The sequence below is a fragment of the Boleophthalmus pectinirostris genome, unplaced genomic scaffold (assembly GCF_026225935.1).
Source record: "Boleophthalmus pectinirostris isolate CB_2022bp ecotype Guang Dong unplaced genomic scaffold, ASM2622593v1 HiC_scaffold_6, whole genome shotgun sequence".
Classification (NCBI taxonomy): Eukaryota; Metazoa; Chordata; class Actinopteri; order Gobiiformes; family Gobiidae; genus Boleophthalmus; species Boleophthalmus pectinirostris.
In genome coordinates, this window is record NW_026571447.1 from 28,316,583 (window position 1) to 28,336,078 (window position 19,496).

At 42.2% G+C, this 19,496-nt stretch overlaps 1 protein-coding gene across 1 annotated transcript; it reads left to right on the forward strand.

Moving 5' to 3' along the window:
• The first annotated feature begins 20 nt into the window (after positions 1-20).
• Positions 21-17,140, forward strand: adar (adenosine deaminase RNA specific). The gene is given in 35 exon segments (XM_055163894.1): positions 21-177; positions 1,023-2,189; positions 2,191-2,578; positions 2,678-2,982; positions 3,077-3,269; positions 3,349-3,542; positions 3,913-4,048; positions 4,115-4,347; positions 4,447-4,603; positions 4,715-4,883; positions 5,063-5,156; positions 5,277-5,393; positions 5,495-5,576; positions 5,578-5,623; positions 5,705-5,887; positions 5,964-6,046; positions 6,048-6,077; positions 6,235-6,362; positions 6,445-6,778; positions 11,192-11,503; positions 11,505-11,657; positions 11,763-12,061; positions 12,156-12,348; positions 12,428-12,621; positions 13,069-13,204; positions 13,271-13,503; positions 13,603-13,759; positions 13,871-14,039; positions 14,219-14,312; positions 14,433-14,549; positions 14,651-14,778; positions 14,860-15,042; positions 15,119-15,231; positions 15,389-15,516; positions 15,599-17,140. Coding segments are annotated over 34 exon segments (6,852 nt in total). The 5' UTR covers positions 21-177; positions 1,023-1,137; the 3' UTR covers positions 15,918-17,140.
• The last annotated feature ends 2,356 nt before the right edge of the window (positions 17,141-19,496 follow it).

A 19,496-nucleotide genomic window follows, 5' to 3' on the forward strand; every position in this document is an offset into this window, starting at 1 on the left:
TACTGGAGGCGGGGTAGGTTCAACGCGGAAGATTTGGCTCACTGGAAATAAGCACATCACGCAAAATCAAAGCTTCGTGAAATCAGCTTCTTTATTGTGTGTTTAGAAGATAGAAACGATTAACTTTTTTTTTTCTTTTCTTCTTAATAGCAACCAATAGACAATGCAACACTCTGGGTAAGATTTTTTTTCTCCAAAACGTAGAACCTGTTTTGCAAGGTCCTTTTTTACGTTTAAACTTGATCATTGTTTATCTCTGTCGTAAAGCCATCTTTTATTTCAAAACAGGTTTCTCATAATTTCTCCCTAAGTCTCCACACAGAGGAGTAATAGAAGTTGTAGATATTGGTTGTTTCCTTTTGGTCTGTCAGTGCATATTCATGTGATAAACTGTTGCAGGGTGGTGTAACCTGACTCAATATTGGCTGTGCTCTTGTTGATGATGTCGCTCCTATAGACAACATCGAGCAATGTTAAATATGACACTTGAGGCGTAATCAATGTCCCTTTCTCAGGAAGAGTGCACTACTGTCCATTGTCCAGCTGGAATGGACTTGTAACTATTTAGGTATTGCCACTCCACTTGATCTGAGATTCAAACCTGTAAACTGCTGGTTGTGAGGCCAGATGCTAAGCCACTCTGCCTCTGTGCCTTACTGCTTAAATGTATCACGTTTCATTTGTCAGCAGCATCCATATCTGGTGTTATTTTGAACAGCCAGGAACAGTCATGCAAAGACGTAAATAATTAATTGCCGCCGTCGCTTTGGCCTAGACTTACGTTTCAGGAGGACTGGGGGAGACAGTCACCCTGCTGTATGTTTGTAGGACAGCTGGTCAGTTTTCTCTTTGCTCTGTCAATAGGTCTTGTATTGTTCACATCACACTATTTAAGTTCAAGCATCACTTTTCTGATTTAAGCGTTTCCTTATTTCTTATTTGTCAACCACTGTTTAATTTAAACGCTTTTAATTGTTTATTTTCTGAATTCCTGACTTTTTTTTCTTCGCTTTGTCTTTCAGGTATTTCCAAGCCACAACAAGCTGAACTTATCTCAAGATTTGCTATCAGTGTAAAAAGAGGTAGTGAAGTCACGCAGCTACAAGCCCTGTACTTTTTTAATCCCACCCCTGCGATATGAGCAGAGGTAGAGGAGGGCCCTATAATAAACACTATTTCCGGCATCCTTCACCCCACGGACAAACCAGAGAGGATTATTACCGGTCTGGACCTAACTCGCCGTACCGACAGGGAGCATATCAGAATTACTACTCCAGCCCAAACCGTCCTGCCGCTTCTGTTGTGTTTACCAGTCCCCCATCACACTACACTGTAGACCAGAGTCGCTCACCGAACTCTGTCTCCAGCCACCCTGACGGTTTTCAGACTTTTCAGCAACAACAAGCTGAATTCTTAAGAGGGAAAAGCTCAGAGGCACCAGAATACAGACCTACTGGAAGAGGGTCATCTGTGCCCCTAAATCAGCAGGAGGCAGGATACAGTAGCTTCCCAAAAAGTGCTCAAAGGGGAAGGGGGAGCCAGGGCCAGAGGTTTAGACACCCACAGTCTACTCCAGGTCAGGGGCAAGTGTATCCTTACCAGTTACAAGCCAATACAAACAGCACTCCATACCCTAATAGGTCATGGTCCTCTGCTATAGATCCCATATGTAACACTTTTCAGACATTATCCATTCAGCAAAAGCAGCACAACATAAGAGAACAGCAGAGATATCCTTCAACCAGGAGTTCTGGCAAAGTTAGCATTACCCTCACCTCAGATATCCAAGAGCAGGTATACAAAGCTTTAGCAGCCTTGAAGCCAGACGAAAGAATCCCTGCTAAATTCTTGGCTAAAAAGTTACATCTTCCCAAAAAGATAGTCAACAAAGTGCTTTATTCACTGGAACAATCACAAAAGGCTTGCAAGCAGGGTCTTAACCCTCCTGAGTGGAGTCTATACAGGCACAGCGAGGATCAAAAAGTACAGAGTCTTCCCTGTCACCTTTATAACAACCCAGAATACGCTCCAAAACCTGAAGAGGAATCCCCGGTCATCTCAAAAAGCACAGATCAAGAGGGGGAAGAGGACTCTGATGTGATTATTGAATCTAGTTGTTCTTCTTCCTGTTCCTCATTAGACGAAGAGTCTCAAAGCCAAGACAATCCTCAGCACCAGCACAAACTCCACAGATTTAGCAATGGCAAATCAGAAAGAGGGAATTTTGCAATACCTCCTGGGTGTGGGGGAGGCCACATCTCTTACTATTGCTAAGAATCTGGGGCTCAGGGGTGCCAAGCAGGTTAACCCAACACTTTATGCTTTGGAAAAACAAGGAGAAGTCATCAAAAATGGTGAGGTAAGTCCTCCTACCTGGGAGCTCTCTCCTCACCGTAAAGAAAGAATGGAGAGAAATGTCAAAGCCAAAGAAGTCTCTTCAGGTCAGAGTGGACTGCAACAGCAAAGTGCTACAAATGAAAGTGGAGGCTGTTCTATGTCTGTGCCATCTTCTTCAGTACCGGGTCTAGAACCACTGCCACTGCAAGCGGGGTCTTCAGACAATGGCCACAGAGAAGCTGTAAGTGATGTGCAAAATATTGTTTTTTATCTTTTTAAAATGAGAGATTTCTGTTATGTCCACTCATGACAACTAAAGGTCATCTTGTTATTTCCTTAGGCATCAGCTTTCACATTGCCACAGGCTAAAGAGCCCAGTGAAGGGCAGTGGGCGACTGACGAAATCCCAGAGTACCTCAATACCATTCGCAGAGAAACGGATGCAGTGAGGGCCAATCCTCAGGCCAACAACATGGGAATTGTAGCAGTGTCTTTGGCTGCACCACCTCCACAGAACTTTTGGGGGAAGTTACAAGAGGTTAAACTGAAGAACCCGGTCAGTGGACTCATGGAGTATGCTCAGTTCATTGGTGAGAGCTGTGAGTTCCTGCTTCTTGACCAATCAGGACCATCGCATGACCCAAGGTTAGCCTTGATTTTGTGTATGGGCTTGTCTTAAATTAATTTGTCTTCTGTGTGTTTTTTAATCAACGATTTTCTTTTATTTTGCCTGCTTAAGATTCCGCATGCAGGTGATGCTGAGTGGAAAACTGTTTCCAGTCGCTGAGGCCTCAAGCAAAAAAGTGGCAAAAAAAGACGCTGCTGCAGCTGCTCTGCGAGTGCTGGCTGCTGAGATGCAGGGTGGGCCCGGCTCAGGGGAAGAGGGAGGCACTGCCAACGTGGGCCAAGCTACGGGTCTATTTTCAGATAGTGTAAGTATCACAAAACTCAAGAGCTTAAATGGTCAAATGTACATTTAATGTTTATGAGAAAAATATTTTGTTTTTTTAGGGGTCTCTTGAAGACATGCTGGGAGCAGACGGTGGAGAGGAGATGAGGACATCTGATGGGGCTCGGCAGCCTCTGTCCCGCTCTCTTCCTGGGGGAAAGAATCCAGTGTCTGTTCTGATGGAGTACAGCCAACGCAGTGGCAACTCCATTGAGTTCATTGTGACTGGTCAGGCTGGTCCTCCACATGACCCCAGGTACTAACTGCTTCACCTTCACATCTGCTCAAATAACACGGCAAAACATTTAAAACAAGTAATGTGAGAAATTACTCAATATTTTCACTGATTATTGGCAAGTTATGTTACACTGTGTGTGTGTCTGAGTGAAAGTGTGTGATAGTTTCCAAACACCTTTACGAAAGCACCTAAGAATACTCCCCCTGGGTGGGTATATAAAGCAGGTCCAGGTACTAACAAATACCATCAAAGAGGGAAGATGGAGATGTCACTGTCCCTTCAAATAATGACTGAACTAAACTAAAGCAGAAATTACACTGATACTAAATTCCCTTTCTCGAGTTAGAGCACATAACCATTTAATTAAATACACAATGTTTGTTGTCAGGTTTATGTACCAGGTCAAGATAGGAGAGACGTTGTTCCCAGAAGCCTCGGCTCCAAGCAAAAAGGCAGCTCGCCAACTGGCAGCAGAAGAGGCAGTTAAAGAACTAATGGCAGATGGACGACTGCAGTCCAACAAGGTAAGAGACTCGTTTTGAAAAATCTTGCCCTGAAACCTGAATAACACTACTCTTTTATTCTGTTAGCCCCACTTTCCTCTGGGCACTTCCAATGACGAGGAAGCCTTTGGGAACCCGTGTCTGCCTCTGCCCCCTCTGACAGCAGATGCACTGCGAGCGGCTCATGAGGCAGGGGTGGGAGACCTTATCAACTATCTCAACAACAATGCAGTTTCTGGCTTGCTGGAGTATGCAAGAGCGCGTGGGTTTGCTGCAGAGATCCGACTTGTGGACCAGTCTGGACCAGCCCATGAACCAAAGTTAGTGGCACATGACCTAATACTGGAGAACCACACTCTATATAATGTCAATAATAACTTTTAAAATGTAACTTTTTACTGTCCATCTGCACTGCTCAGGTTCACGTACCAGGCCAAACTTGGTGGGCGCTGGTTTCCTCCCGTCTGTGCCTCCAACAAGAAGCAGGGCAAACAGGAGGCGGCAGATGCTGCTTTGAGGATACTGATTGGAGAAGCTGAGAAAGCAGCACGAACAGGGGAACTCATCCCTGCAGAGGTATGACCTCTTTTGTTCCTCATTCATCCATGCACTACATGACACTACACTTCAAATGTACATTTAAAATCATATGGATTGTGTTTGTACTGTCCCTTTGTCTAAATATAGCTTCCAGTGAGTGGCAGCACTTTACACGACCAAATAGCCATGTTGAGTCACCAGCGCTTCAATGCCCTGACCACACGTATACAGCACAGCCTTTTGGGACGCAAGATTCTGGCCACCATCGTGATGAGGAGAGGGGAGGGCCTGGGCACTGTGGTCAGCCTAGGAACAGGTAAACAGAACCTCATAGACATGCGTATAAACAGCTTCACATTGGGTTCAGTGTCTTTCCTAAAAAGCACAGGCGTCATAAATGTGCTTTTCTGATCCAAACCAAAAGGGCCTGAACACGACCTTGTGGTGTTGTGTAGCTGTGTCCTTTGACGGTGTCTTTGCTTTTTTTTTCATCAGGGAATCGTTGTGTTAAAGGAGAGGAGCTGAGCCTTAAAGGCGAGACGGTTAACGATTGCCATGCAGAAATCATCTCCAGAAGGGGCTTTGTCCGGTAAAAATAGCTCTATTTTATTTATTTTTTTTACAGTGTTTGATGACCAGTTCTAAATATACTTAGCTTGTCAGACACAGTCTGCAGGGCAGTACAAGTGTACCTCTCTCCTGCTCTCAGGTTTCTGTACAGTGAGCTGCTCAGGCACTTTGATGGAGCAGATGACAGTATATTTGAGCCAGCTGAAGAAAACAAGCTGAGAATCAAATCTGACATCACCTTTCACCTCTACATCAGGTGGGACTATCAGATGTTGTATCTTCTCTTTCACACTCCTCTGTATTGGCTTCATTCATCAGTGTTTTACCTGTGTGTTTTTGCTGTCATCTTTCCCATAGCACGGCACCGTGTGGAGACGGAGCTCTGTTCGACAAATCCTGCAGTGAGGCGGGGGATGAAGTGGTGGGTCACCAGCCTCTTTTTTGAGAACGCTAAACAGGGCAAGCTACGAACTAAAGTGGAGAACGGTGAGTAATAAGAACTCTGACTGTCTGCACTTTGCAGTGATGATTTTTTTCTAGTTCCAAATGTGTGTGTGTGTGTATCAGGTGAAGGCACCATCCCTGTGGAGTCGAGTGATATTGTGCCCACCTGGGATGGCATTCAGCACGGGGAGAGGCTGCGCACCATGAGCTGTAGTGACAAGATCCTCCGCTGGAATGTGCTTGGACTGCAGGGGGCGCTGCTGTCTCATTTTGTTCATCCTATCTACCTAAAGTCCATTAGTCTGGGTAAATTACAAGCTTATTGATTCAAATATTAAGTCGGCTTTGACAGGATCTTTAGATTTGAAATTATGTGTCTCAGGTTATTTGTACAGCCATGGGCACCTGACACGAGCCGTTTGTTGTCGACTTGCGAGAGATGGAGAAGCACTCGCGAAAAGTCTCCCCATCGCCGTTTAGGCTCAATCACCCTGAGGTAAAACAATATAAACAGAAGCACTGCTAAGTTTCATTTATCACTGATTGTCAATCAGCACACTCTAAGCTCTGCTTCCTTGTCTTGTGTTAAACTGAATATGATCTGATGGAGTTTTCTCTCCTTTCTCGTTTTTGTCTCTGATTGTCTGCTGTAGGTGGGACGAGTGAGTGTGTATGACTCCACGCGACACACAGGCAAGACCAAAGAGTCCAGTGTGAACTGGAGCTTTCCAGACCAGCACTGTGTGGAGGTGCTGGACGGGACCAAAGGCAAACTGGATGGGTAAGTGGCACAACAGTTTTAACAGAAAATCAAAACCAACATTTAAATGTTTCAAGTGTCTAATGACAGCTTTTGTTTATAGAAATAAAATGGCTGTGTCCCGGGTTTGTAAGGCCAAACTCTTCTGCCTCTTTCGCGCTCTGTGTCAGAGATCTGGGCGCAGCGATCTCCTCTCCTTATCTTCGTATGCTCAGGCCAAGATTTTGGCCGAGGACTTCCAGAAAGCCAAAAGGCTGTTTTTCCAGGCTCTCAGCGTCCAAGGATATGGGGCCTGGATCGGCAAACCAATGGAGGAAAAGACTTTTGAGTTGGGAACTTGGAATAACATGGTAAACTGTCCCAGTGGAAACAATGGAAATGGCAATGGGAATGTAATAGAGATCAAGGCAGAGGATATGGAGATAAAGGCAGAGGGGGTCTAGTATGCTCACATCTTGTATGTGACATTAATAATAATGTGTGGATGAGAGAGAAGCATAGGGCTTGGGCCCCAAGTGGTCTCTTCACACAGTGCAAACCAAACCTAATTTTGTTTTTCAAAATGTATTCTATGATTTTATTTACTGCCAGTTTGTTGATTGCTAACAAGCAGTTGGTAAAGAGTATTGAAAGTACTTTTGAAAATAAACCTTTTTCATGCCATGTGCTGAGAATATCTCAAGCACAAATAGACTGTGGACATTTTCACCTTGAAAAAAAAAAATCACTTTTAGTTTTGAGATATGTTATTTCCTTTAATGAACTGCATCTTCTTCCACTGTTATACATTGATGCCCTTGTATAATTGTTTAAATTGAACAGCATACTGTAAGATTTCTTTTTTTGAACTAAATCATGTCAGCAATGTGTGTGCTATTTTGTCTTTAACCATTTTAATTTACATGTGCAGTGCCCTACTCTTTGTTATAATATGATAAATATGTGGAAAAAATTGTGGTTTTGCTTATTGATTTCCATAAGTATTTTCAAAAAACTTGTCAATAGTCTATAGTCTACTTATTTTTTGCACACTTACTGGACAGAAAAAAAAAAAAATCCCAAATCCAATAGCTGCCATGGTCTGTGCGTGTAGTGCTTTCTAGTATGTGTGCCATCCACACCATGACATAGGGATGCACAAGTGTTTTCCAAAAATGTAGAATTTTTTTTAATGCATATACAAAGGGGAACACTGACTTTGTATCGGAGTTGTATAATTTTTTGTATTATTTATTTTTCTGGGGACCAATCCCCCATTTCTCTCCCAGTGAACAATGGCGAAAACTCACAAAAATATGCCCAAAATTGAAATTCTGAGTATTTCCAATTTCAGAAAGTAAATAAAAATGGCACGTCCATGTGTCCATGGAAATAGTCATTTTTAATTGCTGCCAGAAGCCTTCTCTTTCATCTTTTACTGAAACATGATTTTTTCTACATCACTACTGTGGAAGAGCGGTTATCCTGTCTCCTCTCAGTAAAGGGGTTGTGGTTGTGTGGAATATTCTTGTTTCTTTGCTTTCAAACATCACTGAGGATCTGTATTGCAAAGTCCATAAAACCCTCATGTTTAATTGAATACAGAGAATCCTAGTTTCACTTTTTCTTCTCCCCTGAACTTTAAGTCAAATGTCTCCAAAACAGTCCAACAATATGAGGGTTGATGAGATGATGAGTAAAGAGGGGGCATTACACAAAATCTTTTTTTTTTTTTAGTTTTCTACCATATTATAATGTTTTCTCAGCAAAAACATGCCTGAAGAGGTTTTATATACTGTACGTCATCCATGCATGTTTGAGTACTTTACAAAAAGTACAAAAAAAAAGAGAAAACCAAACTAAACCACACACAGGAACTTGACAAACCTGATTTGATGTGCAATTAATTAGCAAAATGTACACAGATTGTGTTGTGATAATGCTCTGAAGGGGGAGTGACTTAGCACAGGCAGCAAAGTGAGGGCAGTCTTAAAATGTCAAAAAACAAAAGTGAAATAAATTTTTGGCAAAAATAGCATTTTCAAAGCAATAAAAGGAAACATGGTGATCTAAATGTTATGTGTTAGCAGTTAAAGGTGCATTGTGTAATTTTTCTTGGTGATGGTGGGTCTGTCAAATGCTCTTGTACTTAATTCTCTGCATTAGACATACCCTTCAGTGCTATTGGATTAATGGTCCTGTACCTGAGATTTCATCTCATGTATTTGAGCATGTGACTTCCCCAGTACAGATGTACTGTATAAGCAGCTTTTGTGGTCAGAGCATATTGTGTACTCTCTGCATCTTATTATAAAGTGTTTTATTGTCCTATAATCAAGAAGTGTGTGTTAGCAGGCAAGTTTTAGTTATCATCTCAGCAAAACTCCACTCTGGCCTCTGAAAGTTGTAAAAGTGCTCATAAACTCATGGGGGTGAATAAAGTGGGTGAGGAATAACTTAAGACCACTGCAAACCGAAATATAATAGTTCTGGTTTTCACAGTTTTAGGACAGTAAAAAATGTTGTGCCCTTAAGCAAGATACTTCACCCACATTTCCTAGCATGAATACGTTAAGAGTGAGTGATTGACGGTCATAGCGGCCAGTAGCGCAGATCGGCAGCCTGTTTCTGTCAGGCTGCCCCAGGGAAGCTGTGGCTATAGAAGTATCTAAACATGACCTATAGTGGAGTGAATCAATAATGATCAAAGCGTAGTACTTTGAAAGGCTCTTTCTCTTGTATAAAATCAATAATCAATAATATTCCAACCAACATTTTCAAGTAAATATTTATATCTGAGCAGACACTACCACAATGGAAAGTTTGTGTACACTGACAGAAGTGAAGTGCCCATCAGTGACCTGCTTTACCGATCTGGGTGGCAGAGGGTGAGGGCTGATCATTGCTGCTTGCAGCTATATTTTTGTGTACATGCAATCAAAAGGGGTTTGTTTATGTGTGATTTATTTTATTCCAATAACAATAACAGTTTTTATTTCTGCCAGCTGGTCAAAACAAAACAACAACATCAACAAAAAACAACAACAAAGAAATGGACTGTTCTGGTAAGATCTAAATACAAACAAATGCTGACACCTAGTGAGGTATATCATGACAACTACATTTATATTGAAGATAATACATTCCTGGTTGGCTGGACAAGAGGAGAATGAAGCTTTAGTCTAAACGACACAATAATTTACTGTTTATAGTCTATGGTTCAGATCGTTGCCGTTTCCACTACGCCACTTTTATGCGCACAGCCTCCGCTCGTGTGTTTGTCGCAGGAAAAGTGCGTCACTTTTCATCATCAGTGCCTTTTTGTTTCCATCGCATCTTTTAGCACTGCGGCACAAACTGCGGAGAGGACAAGGAGATATCATGAAAAGGTGAGAGATAAAATACGAATGGTAACTGATTATTGTTTCCCCCTCAGTGGCTTATTGTGGTTTAAGCGGTTTTGTGTTTTGAATGAGTCTCGCGGGTGGTCAGAATGATGCGGTACAGTGTAATGACAGGAGTAAAGAGCTAAAACACGCTAAGGCTAGCGGCACTGTGCGGGAAAACGCCACAAAAAGTAAGGCGATTCATCTGCATGCTGTGCCCTGTATAAGCTACAGTAAAATAACTGTTGCTATCAGGGTATAAATATTTTAGGTTTACTCAATGACTTCTAGTGTTATTGCAATCCAGTTAGTGCTCTATAACGTAGCGTAAAAAGCCTTTGTTAAGGACTTCACAGCTGCAGCTGTAAATGCCGGCCGTGTAATAATTCATTGTTTACATTGTTCAGATGAGTTCCAGCACGAGGTATTTCTTTCATAGGCTCATGAAATGCAAGCCCCATAAAACGTACATCACACTAGCTGCAGAATACAAATATTATTTTAATCTATTTACTAAGGATTTTCTCACATAAAGACTACATAAATGGATGAACTGAGCTGTTGTTATTTCTGTTGGTGTAAGCAGTTTTCTCTTGCAGATGCATAGGTCATTCTAACATCCTCTGCCTCCTCTGTATGAGAGGAAAACAGCTCTACACACAAGTCCCTTTTACTTTTTAATGTAGCTGTGTTATTGCAGGTGCAGTGCTTATCTATTGTATCTTCGTATCTTCCCTTTATCTTTTTTTTTTTTTTACTTTTATTCATGCCTCAAAAGGATTTAAATAGACAAGTATCATTAAAGGAAATGGCTTTTTAGGACCTTTGAGTCTCTCAACACAGAGGAGCATTATCAAAGTGGTTCTTATGGATAGTTTTGTTCTTCTGTCAGCTGTTATCTTGGATCAGGGTCCAGCTCTAGTCCAGTTTAACCTCAGGCATGGTCCCTCTCTCTCTGCATTCATGTGATAAACTTGTGTGTGCTGTTATGTTGCAGAGTGGTGTAACCTGACTCAGTATTGGCTGTGCTCTTGTTGATGATGTCGCTCCTATAGACAACACTGAGTGATGTTAAATATGACACTTGAGGCTTAATCAATGACTGTTACTTAGCAAGAGTGCTGTACTGTCCATTGCCTCGAGTTTAACCATAGCTGTTTAGAGTACACCTTACTGCTTAAATGTATCATATTTTCTGGTGTTAATTTGTACAGTCAGGGACAGTCATATGAAGACTTGAATAATTAATGACCACCAGCCCTTTGGCCTGGGCTTATGTTTCAGGAGGACTGAGGGAGACGGTCACCCTGCTGTATCCTTGTAGGGTGGCTGGACAGTTGTGTTTCAGTGTCACTGCATTGTAGACAACCCTTAGTTTTTTATGTTATATAATTGTGCCCTTGTTGATCCTTTTCAGGTTTGAAAGTTTGTCTGGAATTTACACAGTCCATCATTTCCGCTGTGCACTGCTGTAAAAGAATCTGATTCTCTGCCTTTGGGAGAAATTGCAAACCAAGGACAAAGAGTGTAATATCTGCAGTGATACGGTTTCCCCCAGAGCTCAAACTAACAATGGCAGCACAGAAAGAGCTAGTTTTGCAATACCTCCTGGGTGTGGGGGAGGCCACGTCTCTTACTATTGCTAAGAATCTGGGGCTCAGGGGTGCCAAGCAGGTCAACCCAACACTTTATACTTTGGAAAAACAAGGAGAAGTCATCAAAAATGGTGAGGTAAGTCCTCCTACCTGGGAGCTCTCTACTCACTGTAAAGAAAGGATGGAAAGAAACGTCAAAGCCAAAGAAGTCCTCTTCAGGTCAGAGTGGACTGCAGCAGCAAAGTGCTACAAATGAAAGTGGAGGCTGTTCTATGTCTGTGCCATCTTCTTCAGTACCGGGTCTAGAACCACTGCCACCGCAAGCGGGGTCTTCAGACAATGGCCACAGAGAAGCAGTAAGTAATCTGAGAAATAATGTTCTCAATAGTTTTTATTAATTTAAGGAGGTTTATGTCAGTGTCCATTCATGATAACTAAAGGTCATCTTGTTATTTCCTTAGGCATCAGCTTTCACATTGCCACAGGCTAAAGAGCCCAGTGAAGGGCAGTGGGCGACTGACGAAATCCCAGAGTACCTCAATACCATTCGCAGAGAAACGCAGAGGGCCAATCCTCAGGCCAACAACATGGGAATTGTAGCAGTGTCTTTGGCTGCACCACCTCCACAGAACTTTTGGGGGAAGTTACAAGAGGTTAAACTGAAGAACCCGGTCAGTGGACTCATGGAGTATGCTCAGTTCATTGGTGAGAGCTGTGAGTTCCTGCTTCTTGACCAATCAGGACCATCGCATGACCCAAGGTTAGCCTTGATTTTGTGTATGGGCTTGTCTTAAATTAATTTGTCTTCTGTGTGTTTTTTAATCAACGATTTTCTTTTATTTTGCCTGCTTAAGATTCCGCATGCAGGTGATGCTGAGTGGAAAACTGTTTCCAGTCGCTGAGGCCTCAAGCAAAAAAGTGGCAAAAAAAGACGCTGCTGCAGCTGCTCTGCGAGTGCTGGCTGCTGAGATGCAGGGTGGGCCCGGCTCAGGGGAAGAGGGAGGCACTGCCAACATGGGCCAAGCTACGGGTCTATTTTCAGATAGTGTAAGTATCACAAAACTCAAGAGCTTAAATAGTCAAATGTACATTTAATGTTTATGAGAAAAATATTTTGTTTTTTTAGGGGTCTCTTGAAGACATGCTGGGAGCAGACGGTGGAGAGGAGATGAGGACATCTGATGGGGCTCGGCAGCCTCTGTCCCGCTCACTTCCTGGGGGAAAGAATCCAGTGTCTGTTCTGATGGAGTACAGCCAACGCAGTGGCAACTCCATTGAGTTCATTGTGACTGGTCAGGCTGGTCCTCCACATGACCCCAGGTACTAACTGCTTCACCTTCACATCTGCTCAAATAACACGGCAAAACATTTCATTTCAGATTACAAATGATTTTGTGATTGTGCTTTAAAATGTGGGGTCACCTGACTCAAGAAACAGTATTGCCAGTGTTTCTTGGCTGTTTCTCTAGTGCAGTCCTCGAGGCAGTTGGTTTGATAATAGCAAAACATTTTCCGTGGCGCAGATTTCTGCACATTTGGTGGCAAATGCGAGCCTTAATTTTAACACATATTTTGAAGCAAAAATGCTTTTGCTTATATTGAAAGTTGAGTCTTTTTAACTTTCTGTTAAATATTTTAAAACATATATTGTTATATAATTTTTTAATGTCAGCGTTTCTAGGAGGGCAAATTTCCACAACATTGGCAAGTCAACTAGATTTATTCTTACATAGACAAATGACAGACTTTATTTATTTTTGTTGTCAGGTTTATGTACCAGGTCAAGATTGGAGAGACGTTGTTCCCAGAAGCCTCAGCTCCGAGCAAAAAGGCAGCTCGGCAGCTGGCAGCAGAAGAGGCAGTTAAAGAACTAATGGCAGATGGACGACTGCAGTCCAACAAGGTAAGAGACTCGTTTTGAAAAATCTTGCCCTGAAACCTGAATAACACTACTCTTTTATTCTGTTAGCCCCACTTTCCTCTGGGCACTTCCAATGACGAGGAAGCCTTTGGGAACCCGTGTCTGCCTCTGCCCCCTCTGACAGCAGATGCACTGCGAGCGGCTCATGAGGCAGGGGTGGGAGACCTTATCAACTATCTCAACAACAATGCAGTTTCTGGCTTGCTGGAGTATGCAAGAGCGCGTGGGTTTGCTGCAGAGATCCGACTTGTGGACCAGTCTGGACCAGCCCATGAACCAAAGTTAGTGGCACATGACCTAATACTGGAGAACCACACTCTATATAATGTCAATAATAACTTTTAAAATGTAACTTTTTACTGTCCATCTGCACTGCTCAGGTTCACGTACCAGGCCAAACTTGGTGGGCGCTGGTTTCCTCCCGTCTGTGCCTCCAACAAGAAGCAGGGCAAACAGGAGGCGGCAGATGCTGCTTTGAGGATACTGATTGGAGAAGCTGAGAAAGCAGCACGAACAGGGGAACTCATCCCTGCAGAGGTATGACCTCTTTTGTTCCTCATTCATCCATGCACTACATACATACATACTTCAAATGTACATTTAAAATCATATGGATTGTGTTTGTACTGTCCCTTTGTCTAAATATAGCTTCCAGTGAGTGGCAGCACTTTACACGACCAAATAGCCATGTTGAGTCACCAGCGCTTCAATGCCCTGACCACACGTATACAGCACAGCCTTTTGGGACGCAAGATTCTGGCCACCATCGTGATGAGGAGAGGGGAGGGCCTGGGCACTGTGGTCAGCCTAGGAACAGGTAAACAGAACCTCATAGACATGCGTATAACAGCTTCACATTGGGTTCAGTGTCTTTCCTAAAAAGCACAGGCGTCATAAATGTGCTTTTCTGATCCAAACCAAAAGGGCCTGAACACGACCTTGTGGTGTTGTGTAGCTGTGTCCTTTGACGGTGTCTTTGCTTTTTTTTTTCATCAGGGAATCGTTGTGTTAAAGGAGAGGAGCTGAGCCTTAAAGGCGAGACGGTTAACGATTGCCATGCAGAAATCATCTCCAGAAGGGGCTTTGTCCGGTAAAAATAGCTCTATTTTATTTATTTTTTTTACAGTGTTTGATGACCAGTTCTAAATATACTTAGCTTGTCAGACACAGTCTGCAGGGCAGTACAAGTGTACCTCTCTCCTGCTCTCAGGTTTCTGTACAGTGAGCTGCTCAGGCACTTTGATGGAGCAGATGACAGTATATTTGAGCCAGCTGAAGAAAACAAGCTGAGAATCAAATCTGACATCACCTTTCACCTCTACATCAGGTGGGACTATCAGATGTTGTATCTTCTCTTTCACACTCCTCTGTATTGGCTTCATTCATCAGTGTTTTACCTGTGTGTTTTTGCTCTCATCTTTCCCATAGCACGGCACCGTGTGGAGACGGAGCTCTGTTCGACAAATCCTGCAGTGAGGCGGGGGATGAAGTGGTGGGTCACCAGCCTCTTTTTGAGAACGCTAAACAGGGCAAGCTACGAACTAAAGTGGAGAACGGTGAGTAATAAGAACTCTGACTGTCTGCACTTTGCAGTGATGATTTTTTTCTAGTCCCAAATGTGTGTGTGTGTGTATCAGGTGAAGGCACCATCCCTGTGGAGTCGAGTGATATTGTGCCCACCTGGGATGGCATTCAGCACGGGGAGAGGCTGCGCACCATGAGCTGTAGTGACAAGATCCTCCGCTGGAATGTGCTTGGACTGCAGGGGGCGCTGCTGTCTCATTTTGTTCATCCTATCTACCTAAAGTCCATTAGTCTGGGTAAATTACAAGCTTATTGATTCAAATATTAAGTCGGCTTTGACAGGATCTTTAGATTTGAAATTATGTGTCTCAGGTTATTTGTACAGCCATGGGCACCTGACACGAGCCGTTTGTTGTCGACTTGCGAGAGATGGAGAAGCACTCGCGAAAAGTCTCCCATCGCCGTTTAGGCTCAATCACCCTGAGGTAAAACAATATAAACAGAAGCACTGCTAAGTTTCATTTATCACTGATTGTCAATCAGCACACTCTAAGCTCTGCTTCCTTGTCTTGTGTTAAACTGAATATGATCTGATGGAGTTTTCTCTCCTTTCTCGTTTTTGTCTCTGATTGTCTGCTGTAGGTGGGACGAGTGAGTGTGTATGACTCCACGCGACACACAGGCAAGACCAAAGAGTCCAGTGTGAACTGGAGCTTTCCAGACCAGCACTGTGTGGAGGTGCTGGACGGGACCAAAGGCAAACTGGATGGGTAAGTGGCACAACAGTTTTAACAGAAAATCAAAACCAACATTTAAATGTTTCAAGTGTCTAATGACAGCTTTTGTTTGTAGAAATAAAATGTCTGTGTCCCGGGTTTGTAAGGCCAAACTCTTCTGCCTCTTTCGCGCTCTGTGTCAGAGATCTGGGCGCAGCGATCTCCTCTCCTTATCTTCGTATGCTCAGGCCAAGATGTTGGCCGAGGACTTCCAGAAAGCTAAAAGGCTGTTTTTCCAGGCTCTCAGCGTCCAAGGATATGGGGCCTGGATCGGCAAACCAATGGAGGAAAAGACTTTTGAGTTGGGAACTTGGAATAACATGGTAAACTGTCCCAGTGGAAACAATGGAAATGGCAACGGGAATGTAATGGAGATCAAGGCAGAGGAGGCCTAGAATGTTCACAACATTTTAAATACAAACCTTCAACCTAAACCCAGCAGGTCATCAGCATCTTTCAACATAATAATTTAGAAAGGTTATTCTCAATTGCAAACGTTGTGTGCAAACCCCGAGTTGATAGAAGAAAACAATTTTACCTCTAAAACTACATTAATCACGTTACTGTTCAACAAAAATATGCAAATGGTTATAGGAAGAACATGCTAATTGTATTTTAATGTTTTAGTATAATGTATATTTTGTACATTTTCAGCAATAATGCTATTTTTATTTTTGTGAAACTACTGCTTTTTTTACAGTTTTAATAGTAGCAAACGTGTGTTCTTAAAGTGTGGATTGTGGCGACTGTAAAGCCGTAGGGCCCCTCATCTTAAGGTCAGAGGTTTGATCTCTGCTCTGTGGGCAAGACACTTAACTTGCCAGTGCACACTAGTGTATGAATATAAATAGATTGTAAAATGCATTAGTAAAAAGCAACACTTTTCCAGGTGCTCCAAGTCACTTCACAATTTGGTGCAGTATTCATTCACTTCACATTAAGTCAGGGCGATAATAATGAACTCCACTCCAGAGAACATGATTTTATTCTCCCAGAGTCGTCTTTCTTAATTGCCCGGCCTAACATATTCAGTTTTGGTACGCTACTTTTGTGTTCACTTGCTACAAACCACATTTATGCATTGGCAAATGTAGGGGAAGTGTCTTGCCCAAGAACGCGAAAGTATGCACTGGTCGGAGCTCGGGTCGCACTGCCATCTTGTCGGTGAGCACTCTAACCACTAAGCCACCGTTGTTCAGCTGTTTGTTTGAAATAGTTCCTTGAGGTAAAGCAATTTTAGTTCCCAGTGGAAGGAGAAAATTGCTTTGTAGATGTAGCCATTAATCATATTATGTTAAAAGGACTCTTACTTTCAGGTGTCAATGACACGTCAAAACAACCTCAGTGCTGGAAAAAAAAAGTTATGTATGAGAAAGAAAGATTTTTCCAAGTTAAATGTCTTGTTCTGTTTTTTGATGGTGTTTTGTACCCCAGGCTTTTGTTGCAATGCCCTGAAGGATCAGCAGGTGGCATAGCTGCTGAAAGCACGCCACAAATCCCCACATGACCTGATATTCATGTGAGAATCCCTGGGAACACTTTTCAACGTGGATTATGCAAAAGTGACATTTATTTCACCTTTTTCTCAGAATAAAAATACCTGTGCTTCCTACCTTAATTAACATCTGATTCAGTTTCTATCTCTATTTAGGGCTCACACTTAATGAGGTCCATTATGGTGTCATTTGGTCAATGCATTAGTTAACATTGAAACTGCTGTAAAGTCATTTCCTTTTTTCCTGTCTATGGAAATACAGATGGTCAGCTAGAATCTGCATTTTGAGCTTTGGCGATTTAGACGGGCTAATAACAATGGGTCACATGAAACCAATGAAACAAAACACAAACCCAGGTGTGTTTTTGAGGTAACAACATTTTAACATGGCTTAAAGCTCACAAGAGTACATATTGTGTTAAATATAACCTTTAAGGTCTACAGGAATAACAAAAAGACCAGTATGATACAAAAAAATAACTAGGGTTGGGGGATATGCCTAAAAAAATTTAAATTCTAAAGCCTTGTGACAATTCACACTTCATGCCCCAACTACAACTATTGCCACCAAAATGAATGTAACATTTACTTGAGTATTTTCAAGTAGAATTCTGGTTTAAAAAGGAATTAATCACAACAACTGAACCTGGGTATCCTGTGCAAATACAATTATTCCTCATTCTTTGTTTATGGACAATGCCTCATGTGAATGGTCAGAACCTTAAGATTTCACTCTAAAGGCTGCAGAGGCTGCACTAGCACAAGCTCCAGTCCAAGCTCCTTCAGCTGAATTCAGTTTGTCCTCCTTTACTAAGCCATTGCTTAGAACTACAATTTACTTTTTTAGACTTAGGCATAGATCTATAATAGCCCTGTAATCGATCTTTGGCACTTGTAACTTGTTTTCTGAGGTGGTACTTGGAGTGTAAAGTTTAAGAACCACTGGGTGAAGACATAAAAAAAACATTCGAGAAATCCAAAAGTGTCTCATCCCGAGCATAGAAAGCGGTTCCTTCTTGTTCTTCAAATCATGCTTTTAGGCTTGATTAGGACTGACTGAAGCACGTCCACTTAAATTTACATTCTGCTCTGGCTGCGTACTGATGATTTTTTTGGGTTCAAACGACTGAAAAGTGTCAAAAATCACTTAGCTGAGAGATGGAGACAGCTGAGTCAGGGCCGTACAATCAGAGACAGGCTTTGGCTATGCTGACGATGGGAAACTATAGTTCTCTCCGAGCTCTTTAACACCTGAGTGTTTGTATTGGGACAGCTACTTGTGCATACTTCCATAATTACCTCCTCAATCAAAGGTGACAGGTAATTCACTACATAGTTAGACTCTTCTATCTATAGGGCCCAGACCTTGACTCCCTTCTACCTGTTCATAAAAGGAAGACTAATTTTGACATGGCATTTCAGGACTATTCAAATCAATGGGTCATATGATATGGGTTTAAGAAATGTACTAATATAGGCCTACACTTTTGTTTTTTTCCATTGTCAGCAGTCAATTAATTATTTAGCAAGTTGTGATTTCACTGTGATTTGCCAAAAGTTTTATGTTCCTTTGTCACACTTCCTATTCTAGGCTTGGAAATAGAAGATGTGATTGCTTTACCTAGATGTTTCGCAATATGGCATTAAACCTTCGTGCATTTATTCATTCACAGATATTTTTATAACTCAAGTGCATTGTTACTGTGAGCAGGTCTTCTCACCAGAGACTTGAACAGTAACGTGGCCTGTTATTTAATGCCATAAATATAAAGGTGCACTATGTAATATTTCTGGTGGACGGTCTGTCTCTATGGAGATGTAATTTCTTTGCCTAGAATGTTTCACAAAATTACATTAAACATATCTATCTACTTTGAATGGGTCCACCTCTCCGCAGATTTGACATGTAATTTGGCCTGATGGCACCACATGCTTGTCTCCATGGAGAAAAAGGTGGCAGGTGCTCTATCTGTAAAGTTAAATTGTGCATTTTAAAGCTATTCACATTTCAATCTTCCCTCAAACACTAAAGCTCCTGGACGTGTTTAAAATACGCAATGAATTGAATCCTGATTTGAAAACTTACTGTCAAAAATTCTATTACTTTTTCTTTTTCAAACCGCTCCTGATATTTTTTATGAATATTTTTGATGATAATGAACCAGTGCAGGCAGCAGCTGATCAGAGCACTTTGTTCGGTCTCAAGTTAAAACCTAAGTAACCATCCCTTATAGTGCACAGTCTATCTAAAAGCTCCAGGCCGCGTTAGTGTTGGCAGGGCACCAGGGGGCTGCTGACTGGAGCTCTTTATAACAGAGACGACTTGACAGAGGAAGAGCGTCTCCACATCCTCTTTGCTGACGCTGTGCATTTGCGGTTGGACCCACATCACTTTAATATTGGTAATAAAGTTTTCTAAATCAAATAACTTCACTCAGAGGAAGATGCAACAGAGTGCTGCAAATTTTAGGAGAAAACT